The 11,243-nt window shown below is 45.4% G+C and overlaps 1 protein-coding gene across 1 annotated transcript; it reads right to left on the bottom strand.

Annotated features, from left to right (window-relative positions):
- Positions 1-4,052: 4,052 nt before the first annotated feature.
- Positions 4,053-10,922, bottom strand: LOC309559104 (fibrinogen-like protein 1-like protein; the record flags this gene model as incomplete). The annotated part of the gene is made up of 2 exons (XM_082262244.1): positions 4,053-4,753; positions 10,742-10,922. 2 exons carry the CDS (start codon positions 10,920-10,922, stop codon positions 4,053-4,055), a joined length of 882 nt encoding a protein of 293 aa, XP_082118370.1.
- Positions 10,923-11,243: the final 321 nt, after the last annotated feature.

The raw sequence follows: 11,243 nt of genomic DNA, 5'->3' as shown, positions 1-11,243 counted from the left end.
TTCAAAAGCCAGTAAAGCAATAGTAGTGGAAAAAAAAACTTTTAACTAATCATTTTTTGGGGGTGTATTTCTCCTTTAAGGGGGCATGTCCTATGCCAACATAGTTTTGCTAATAGGTGTCCCTCGTTCCCATCTCAAAAAGTTGGGAGGTATGGGTAATGTGGCACACGTAGCATGCGGTGGCGAACAGTGGGCGTGGCCAAATAACATTAACAGTGGGAAGGGCTTAAAGTTGCATGCATAAATAAAACAAAAGCATTCTTGTATCCATAAAATATGCTTAGCTTGTTATGCCACAAGTAAGAGCCTCACAGACAGGTATAAACCTCAGCACAATCATTTTTTAAAAATGAAACTTTTCTCTTACGTAGATTTTGTGTGCGCTGAAAATAGTCACAGAGCTAACACTTTGTCTGAGCCGACCTTATAAAAGAAATTAAATAAAATAGTCAGGAACTGCTTAGCAACCAGCAGCTGTTGAGGCAATGAACACTTTGGTGAGAAATATATAATGTACAATACAGTGTATACAGTGCAGGAGTGTGTAATGTACAATATAGTGTATATACTGAGGTATTGTGCAATGTACAATATAGTGTATTTAGTGCAGGAGTGTGTGATGTACAATATAGTGTATATGGAGGAGTGTGTAATGTACAATATAGTGTATATAGTGCAGGAGTGTGTAACGTGCAATATAGTGTGTATAGTGCAGGGGTGTGTAATGTACAATATAGTGTATATGGAGGAGTGTGTAATGTACAATATAGTGTATATGGAGGAGTGTGTAATGTACAATATAGTGTATGCAGTACAGGAGTGTGCAATGTACAATATAGTGTATATAGTGCAGGAGTGTGTAATATACAATGAAATGTATATGGAGAAGTATGTAATGTACAATACAGTGTATATACTGCAGGAGTGTGTAATGTATAATATAGTGGTATATAGTGCAGGAGTGTGTAATGTATAATATAGTGGTATATAGTGCAGGAGTGTGTAATGTGCAATATAGTGTATATGGTGCAGGAGTGTGTAATGTGCAACATAGTGTGTATAGTGCAGGGGTGTGTAATGTACAATATAGTGTATATAATGTGTATATAATGCAGGAGTGTGTAATGTACAATATAGTGTATATACTGCAGGAGTGTGTAATGCGCAATATAGTTTATATAGTGCAGGAGTATGTTACATAGGTACATAGTTACATGTACAATATAGTGTATATACTGCAGGAGTGTGTAATGTACAATATAGTGTATATACTGCAGGATTGTGCAATGTTTAATATAGTGTATATAGTGCAGGAGTATGTAATGTACAATATAGTGTATATACTGCAGGAGTGTGTAATGTACAATATAGTGTATATACTGCAGGAGTGTGTAATGTACAATATAGTGTATATAGTGCAGAAATGTGTAATGTACAATACAGTGCAGGATTGTGTTTTGTACAATATAGTGTATATAGTGTAGGCATGTGTAATGTACAACACAGTGTATACAGTGCAACAGTGTGTAATGTATAATACAGTATAGTGTATATTGTGCAAGAGTGCGTAATGTACAATATAGTGTATATAGTGCAGGAGTGTGTAATGTACAATATAGTGTATATAGTGCAGGAGTATGTAATGTACAATATATTGTATGCAGTGCAGGAGTGTGTAATGTACAATATAGTGTATATACTGCAGGAGTGTGTAATGTACAATATAGTATATATGGAGGAGTATGTAATGTACAATACAGTGTATATAGTGCAGGAGTGCGTAATGTGCAATATAGTGTATATAGTGCAGGAGTGTGTAATGTACAATATAGTGTATATAATGCAGGAGGAGTGTGTAATGTACAATATAGTGTATATGGTGCAGGAGTGTGTAATGTACAATATAGTGTATATGGTGCAGGAGTGTGTAATGTACAATATAGTGTATATGGTGCAGTAGTGTGTAATGTACAATATAGTGTATATAATGCAGGAGGAGTGTGTAATGTATAATATAGTGTATATAGTGCAGGAGTGTGTAATGTGCAATATAGTGTATATAGTGCAGGAGTGTGTAATGTACAATATAGTGTATATGGTGCAGGAGTGTGTAATGTGCAATATAGTGTATGCAGTGCAGGAGTGTGTAATGTACAATATAGTGTATTTACTGCAGGAGTGTGTAATGTACAATATAGTATATATGGAGGAGTATGTAATGTACAATACAGTGTATATACTGTAGGCATGTGTAATGTACAATATAGTGTATGTCGTGCATGAGTGTTTGATGTACCATATAGTGTATATAGTGCAAGAGTGTGTAATTTACAATTTAGTGTATATAGTGCAGGAGTGTGTAATGTACCATATAGTGTATATAGTGCAGAGGTGTGTAATGTGCAATATAGTGTGTATACTGCAGGAGTGTGTAATGTACAATGTAGTATATATAGTACAGGAGTGTGTAATGTTCAATATAGTGTATATAGTGCATGAGTGTGTAATGTACAATATAGTGTATATAGTGTAAGAGTGTGTAATGTGCAATATAGTGTATGTGCTGCAGGAGTGTGTAATGTACAATGTAGTATATATAGTGCAGGATGTATAATGTACAATGTAGTATATATATAGTGCAGGATGTACAATGTACAATGTAGTATATATAGTGCAGGATGTGTAATGTACAATGTAGTATATATAGTGCAGGATGTGTAATGTACAATGTAGTATATATAGTGCAGGATGTGTAATGTACACTACCTGCCTGGAGTTTGCATGTTCTCCCTGTGCCTGTGTGGGTTTCCTCCAGGTACTCCGGTTTCCTCCCACACTCCAAAGACGTGCTAGTAGGTTAATTGGATCCTCTATAAAATTGGCCCTACTGTGTATGTATGTGAGTTAGAGACCTTAGCTTGTAAGCTCCTTGATGTAAATGTGCAATGTATATGTAAAGCGCTGTGTAAATTAACAGCGCTATATTAATACCTGAAATAAATAAAAATAAAATATAGTGTATATACTGCAGGAGTGTGTAATGTGCAATATAGTGTATATACTGCAGGAGTGTGTAATGTATAATATAGTGTATATAGTGCAGGAGTATGTAATGTATAATATAGTGTATATAGTGCAGGAGTGTGTAATGTACAATGTAGTATATATAGTGCAGAATTGTATAATGTATAATATAGTGTATATGGAGGAGTGTGTCATCTACAATATAGTGTATATAGTGCAGAGTCTGTTATGTATGTAATGTGAATGAAAAATAAAGATTCCCCTCAAATTAGGTTGATTTAGTAATTCTTCCCACCATTGTCAGCCCCCAGTACATCCCCCCTCCCCCCCAGGTCAATCTGTCCCCAGTACAAACCCCCCCCCCCCAGGTCAATCAGTCCCCAGTACAACCCCCCTCCAACATAGTTAATGAGACAGATGGGGGGGGGTAATTATTAAATCTTGGTTCAATTAACATATCCTGGTGATTCTGCCCTTTAGAGCCCTTTGACCACATATAATATCTGAGCCCTGATGAGGGATATTTTTTACCCCCGAAACGCGTTGGATGTTTTAGGTAATCATATGATAAATCACCAAACGTTCTCACCGGCATAACTCATATATGCAGGTTGGGTCAGCCACTGTCTGCACGTATGTGTCCAGGTGGCTCCGAGGTTCTGTGCTGAGACAGCCCTCATTGGATGCTTCCAGTGCACTGACAACAACTCTGGGTCTCTCGTTGCAATCAGTAGTCAGCAGGATGGGTCACATGATAATGTGATCGCTATGGCAGCTAATCACAGCACATAGGGGATCGCAAAGATGCTACCGCTTCTCGGGCATTAACACACACTTTAGGTTCCATTCACACTGGTGCGACTTTGGAGTGTGACTTTGGTGCGACTTTACACTCTCTGGCACTCAAGTCGCATTAAAACCAAACAGAGGGTCTAATCATTTGCTACTATATGCAATTTTATTTTAAAAAAGTCTGGCTATACATTTTACCCAAATTTTAGGCATTTTTCCATGACTCCGCCCAGGTTCTAGCTATGGTGGATGGGAGGGAACTCGCCAGCCCCAGGCAGCGGTATGGGGGAGCAGTTCTTGCTCCCTGGTTTGATCATAATTCCGGTGGTCACACAGGGGTTTTTCTCATTGCATACCCCGCCCCAGTATATGTGACCGTCTGTATTGAGGAGGGCGGAGCGACAACTGTCAAACCACCACCCTCCTTGCAACACGTCAGCACAGTTACGGTCCCACCGGTCATTGTCCCTGTCCTTGGTGGAGAACATCATGTTGTCGTGAACCCCTGTCTCATTCCAGAGGGTGAGGGCATCGCCAGCATTTCCTGAGTACTCCCCCAACCTCAGAGAATACCCGCTGGCCTCACTGTCCACCCTGAAGCTGGAATAGTCAGCATAGTGCTGATTGCCCTGACTATCGCCCAAGAGGAACCTGACGGTGAAGGCGTTCTGCTGGGTGAGCAGATATATCATCTCATTGCCCAGCCAGTAACTGCCCTGGAGGTCGCCAAATCCTTTTTTGTATTCTTCCCAGCCATGTGACCCAAAGGAGGCGTGGCCATCAGAGAGCTTCCTCTGCAGAACGGTCCAGCCGGCCCCCTCGGAGCTGACATCGCAATACACCACCATCGGGGGGGAGTTTTTGGGCCAGATGACGTAGAGTCCGCTTCTTCTTCTGAGGTTCAAGTAAGCCGCTCTGCAGTCCTTCGCCACAAGTTCTGTGAATTTAAAAGTGAATATAAAAGTATTTATAAGTAAGTACAAGTTAAATATCAATAATACTGTATAAGTGCCGGTTCACACTGAAGCGGCACGACTTCGGGGGCGACCTGTGAAGTCGCGTGGACCGCGACTTCGGCGCGACTTGCACGGACTTCATATAATGAATGTCAATGCAAGTCGCTCCGAGGTCGCCCCGAAGTAGTACAGGAACTATTTTCTAAGTCGGAGCGTCTATTAGAACGGTTCCCATAGCACTGCATGGACCGCGACTTGTCAGGCTGACCAGTCGCCTGACAAGTCGCGGTAGTGTGAATGGGCACTAACCCTACATATGAGGTGGTATCAAAAAGTTCCAAGACTTGCCAACAGATGGCAGCACAAGCAGGGCTACTGTTAGAAATCGCGGTGCCCCATAAAGCCTACCTGGCAGGGTTCCCCTCGAATTTATCAAGACAATATTTTCAGTAAAAATACACAAAAATCATTATTACGGACACAAACATAAGAGAATTTAAAGAAAAAAATTTATAATTTTTTTTTTATATGTTAACAATTTTTACAATTATTTTATTTACAATTTTTGTAAAATTATTACAATGTTTAATGATTTTTTTTACATTTTTTTTTTTTACAGGACAGGGAAGCCTGCTGCAGGGGGATCACAGTGAAAAGGTTGCACACGGGGGGGTTAGAAGCAGGCAGAAGGGGGGGGGGGGGGTCGGTGTCAGATAAGCAATTACAGGAATGATGCCTTGTGTCTGTGTCTCTCCCTGCAGCAGCTGAAAGCTGGCAGGAGGGGGAGGAACTGGAACTGGCTTTCAGCTGCTGCAGGGAGCCGCACAGGGCTTCCTTCTGCAATTGCTCCTCTGCCCGACCACACAGGTTCCCCATGGCTGTTGGGGTCCCCCTGTGTGCCCGGGCCCCCTACAGGAGGAATGGTGGTCCCCCCTATCAGCGGCCCTGAGCACAAGGCTACACGCACAGGTGTAGCACAGGTCAAGATAGGAAGCATGCACATGAGATGATAGGGAACGTACACACGACAAGATAGGGAGTGTGCATGGACAAGATAGGGAGCATGCACATGAGATGATAGGGAGCGTGCACAGAACAAGATGGGCAGCGTGCACATGAGATGATAGGTAGCGTACACAGGAGATGATAGGGAGCGTGCACACGAGATGATAGGGAGCATACACAGGACAAGATGGGCAGCGTGTACAGGAGATGATAAGGAGCGTGCACAGGAGATGATAGGGAGCATACACAGAATAAGATGGGCAGCATGCACAGGAGATGATAGGGAGCGTGCACATGAGATGATAGGGAGCATGCACATGAGATGATAGGGAGCGTACACAGGACAAGATGGGCAGCGTGCACATGAGATGATAGGGAGCGTGCACATGAGATGATAGGGAGCATGCACATGAGATGATAGGGAGCGTACACAGGACAAGATGGGCAGCGTGCACATGAGATGATAGGGAGCGTGCACATGAGATGATAGGGAGCATGCACATGAGATGATAGGGAGTGTACACAGGACAAGATGGGCAGTGTGCACATGAGATGATAGGGAGCGTGCACATGAGATGATAGGGAGCATGCACATGAGATGATAGGGAGTGTGCACATGAGATGATAGGGAGCATGCACAGGACAAGATAGGGAGCGTGCACAGGAGATGATAGGGAGCGTGCACAGGAGATGATAGGGAGCGTACACAGGACAAGATAGGGAGCGTGCAAAGGAGATGATAGGGAGCGTGCACATGAGATGATAGGGAGCGTGCATATGAGATGATAGGGAGCATACACAGAACAAGATGGGCAGCGTGTACAGGAGATGATAGGGAGTGTGCACATGAGATGATAGGGAGCGTACACAGGACAAGATGGCTAGCGTGCACATGAGATGATAGGGAGCGTGCACATGAGATGATGGGGAGCATGCACAGGACAATATAGGAAGCGTGCACAGGATATCATAGGGAGCGTGCACAGGAGATGATAGGGAGCATGCACATGAGATGATAGGGAGCGTGCACAGGACAAGATGGGAAGCGTGCACAGGAGATGATAGGGAGCGCACACAGAACAAGATGGGCAGCGTGTACAGGAGATGATAGGGAGCGTGCACATGAGATGATGGGGAGCATGCACAGGACAATATAGGAAGCGTGCACAGGATATCATAGGGAGCGTGCACAGGAGATGATAGGGAGCATGCACATGAGATGATAGGGAGCGTGCACAGGACAAGATGGGAAGCGTGCATATGAGATGATAGGGAGCATACACAGAACAAGATGGGCAGCGTGTACAGGAGATGATAGGGAGTGTGCACATGAGATGATAGGGAGCGTACACAGGACAAGATGGCTAGCGTGCACATGAGATGATAGGGAGCGTGCACATGAGATGATGGGGAGCATGCACAGGACAATATAGGAAGCGTGCACAGGATATCATAGGGAGCGTGCACAGGAGATGATAGGGAGCGTGCACAGGACAAGATAGGGAACGTGTACAGGAGATTATAGGGAGCGTGCACAGGAGATGATAGGGAGCATGCACATGAGATGATAGGGAGCGTGCACAGGACAAGATGGGCAGCGTGTACAGGAGATGATAGGGAGTGTAAACATGAGATGATAGGGAGCGTACACAGGACAAGATGGGCAGCGTGCACATGAGATGATAGGGAGCGTGCACATGAGATGATAGGGAGCATCAGTGGCGGCTGGTGCTCAAAATTTTTGGGGGGGGGGCGCAAAAAGAAAATTTTGAGGCAAAAAACGCTGTGCCCCCATCAATGCAGTGACCAGCTTGTCTGCCCCCATCATCAATGCAGAGACCAGCTTGTCTGCCCTCATCATCAATGCAGAGACCAGCTTGTCTGCCTCCATCATCAATGCAGTGACCAGCTTGTCTGCTCCTATCATCAATGCAGTGACCAGCTTGTCTGCCCTCATCATCAATGCAGAGACCAGCTTGTCTGCCTCCATCATCAATGCAGTGACCAGCTTGTCTGCTCCTATCATCAATGCAGTGACCAGCTTGTCTGCCCCCATCATCAATGCAGTGACCAGCTTGTCTGCCCCTATCATCAATGCAGTGACCAGCTTGTCTGCCCCTATCATCAATGCAGTGACCAGCTTGTCTGCCCCTATCATCAATGCAGTGACCAGCTTGTCTGCCCCCATCATCAATGCAGTGACCAGCTTGTCTGCCCCCATCATCAATGCAGTGACCAGCTTGTCTGCCCCCATCATCAATGCAGTGACCAGCTTGTCTGATCCCATCATCAATGCAGTGACCAGCTTGCCTGCCCCCATCTTAAATGCAGTGACAAGCTGGTCTGCCCCCATCATCATTTCAGAGACCAGCTTGTCTGCCCCCATCATCAATGCAGTGACCAGCTTGTCTGCCCCCATCATCAATGCAGTGACCAGCTTGTCTGCCCCCATCATCAATGCAGTGACCAGCTTGTCTGCCCCCATCATCAATTTTCAGTGAGTGAGTGACCAGCTTGTCTGCCGTGCCTGCCACCCCCCCCATCAATGCAGAGACCAGCGTGCGTGCGTGCGTGCCCCCTTCAAAGCAGACAGTGTGTGGGCCGGGTACCCCCCCCCCCCCCCCGAGGCATCACTTACCTCACTCACGGTGACCTGCGTGCTGCTTCCTCTGAGTCATACGAGTCAGACGAGAAGAACACTCCGACCAAGACAAACGACTCCCTCTTCTTCTTCTCCCGCCCGCCGGCTCTCTCTGGTCTGACAGCGCCGGCGGGCGGGAAGGTGAGGATGTGACGCCGGGACGGTGAGTGACTGATGCACGCATCGCCTCCACGCGTCATGTCATCCGGGATGTCCTCCTGTGTGATTGGTCCAGGCTGGAGTCTGGACCAATCACAGCCAGGACATCTCTAAAGTGGGGAGTGTCGGGGCGCATTGCTCTGCGCCCCGATGACCCCTAGAAGGCCGCCAATCGGCGCCTCTGCCCACCCCACGTGGGGTGAAACCCCCTCCCCCATAGCAACCAATAGGTCCGGCGCCCCTAGTGGGCTGAAATTTTTTTTTTTTTTTTATCTTTTTTTTTGCCCACAGATTTGGGGGGGGGGGGGGGGACGGCGCCCCTGCGCCCTCTACAGACCGGCCGCCACTGGGGAGCATGCACATGAGATGATAGGGAGCATACACAGGACAAGATAGGGAGCGTGCACAGGACAAAAGAGAAGCTTGCAAACAACAGTTACGAGATTTAAAAAAATGGCACCATGGTATACTGGATATTTTAGAATGTTTGAAAAAAATCTTTCATTTTCATGTCACTTGTACTGATTTGTACATAAGACTGAAAATGAAACAAAATGTTCCCAGAGATCTATCTGCTAAAATTAGCAGAAACACAAGATCTCTGTCTTCTCCTGTCACAGAACGGCGATCTGCCTTGTTTACCTAGGCAGAACGCCATTCTGTCTGCCTCGGGAACGATCAGTGGGTCCTGGCAGACATGGGGTCCACTGCGGGGTGCCGGTGGCACGCATGCACGCCCCAGACCCGTAAGAAATAATTAAGTACAGGTACATGATTTTGCGCTGAAGGGCCGCCCTGCCGACGTATATGTATGTGGGGCGGTCATTTACCAGTTCCCGACCGCTTATGTTATATTTACTGCGGCAGGCTGGCTCGTACAGGCAAAACGACATAGGTCTACGTCGCTTGCCTGGGAGGAGCTAGGGGCGAGCGCACACGCTCCCACCCCCGATCGTCAGTGGGGAAGCCAATGCCTGACACCCGCAATCGTTCCCCGCTAAGAGAGAAGGACGGTCGGCTGTTGTAAACACAGCTGACCGTTCTTCTCCCTGGAATGATCATAGAGCCCATGTGATCCTTCTATATAGGATCACATGTCTCTATGGTCATTTCAGAAGCCACGCCCCCCCGTTAGAATCACTCCCCTAGGCTCACATTTAACCCCTTGATTACTCACACTGTTAACCCCCTCCCTGCCAGTGTTATTATTACAGTAACAGGGCATATTTTTAGCACTGATTACTGTAGTAATGTCACTGGTCCCCCCAAAAGTGTCAAAAATGTCAGTCAGGTTTCCGATCTGTCCGCCGCAATGTCGCAGTCCGGCTAAAAATTGCAGATCACCACCATTATTAGTAAAAAAAAAAACAAAATGACATAAATCTTTCCTGTAGTTTGTAGACGCGATAAATTTTGCGCAAACCAATCAAAATACACTTATTGCAATTTTTTTACCAAAAATATGTAGCAGAAAACAAATTGGCCTAAAATGTTAAAAAGTTTTGATTTTTTAATTTTTTTTGGGGGGGAGGTCATATAGCAGAATGTGAAAAATATTGTTTTTTTTTTCAAAACGCAAAAAATAAAAATCGCACAGGTGATCAAATACCACCAAAAGAAAGCTCTATTTGTGGGGGGAAAAAAGACCCAAATTTCGTTTGGGTAGAGCGTCGCACGACTGCGCATTTGTCCATTAAAGTGATCCAGTGCCGAATCGCAAAATAGGGCCTGGTCATTAAGGGGGCGAATCGTTCCGGTCTTAAAGTGTTTAAGCAGTTAAAATAGTGCCATAATCACTGCCCCAAGTTTCCTGTCCCCAGGTTTTCAGGGTGTCTCCTTTCTCTTGCAGCATCCTATGGAGTCACCCTTACATGCAGGTATAGAGTTGTGTCTCCCTACACTGTGTGCATCAGTAGAAAAACACAGCCCCATATCCTAGGATGGCAAGGAATTCCCCTGTCCCTCTGTCTCCTCTCCCTTCTCCAAGATTACAGACTATTTTTAGACTGCACTGTCTGTCCACTGTTAACTTTTTCCTGTGAAGAATGGAAGTTCAGGGAAGCAGCACAGAAAGAGCAGGAGCCAGCAGCACTGAAAGTTCTGGGTATTTTGCTAATACAGAATATGAATCAAACATGGTAATCCTCCTAATGCCATCACTCACCCTGGTAGACCCCAGAGGTTGGGACGTTGATCAGCTCTCCAAGTTGCGCCTCGTTAAGCAGGTGTATGTTAGCAATCTGATTGTACAGCTCTGCGCGGGTTACAAAAGTCAAGATGGCGTTGCAGGTGATCCCAGTACAGGCGAGCAGAAAGAACGGGTAGAAAATCCACCGAGGCACCATTCTGAAAAGGCAGAAAATAATTTACGACACTGAAAATGGTGCAATAAGTGGGAGGATGCTGAGAGATGTAACCTCACCAGGCAGCGGTCAATGTCTCTGTGCTGGGGGGTGGGGGAGTGGCTGATGCCAGCAAACGGTTAAAGCCCCATTAAACTTTCAGGTAAAATCAAAAGCAAAAAGTGTGCAAGTCTTACAGTTTGATTTTAAAGTGGTGGTAAACCGCGGGTAAATGAAAAAATAAAATTCCCTGCAAGACAATGTTACAATGTGCTAGTATGCATCGCACACTAGCACATTATGAGAAATGAAGCCCTCCAGCAC

Source organism: Pelophylax lessonae (genome assembly GCF_965119305.1).
Source record: "Pelophylax lessonae genome assembly, chromosome: 6".
Taxonomy (NCBI): Eukaryota; Metazoa; Chordata; class Amphibia; order Anura; family Ranidae; genus Pelophylax; species Pelophylax lessonae.
The sequence above is the reverse complement of the archived record's forward strand: the minus strand, read 5'-3'. Positions and strand labels throughout refer to the sequence as shown.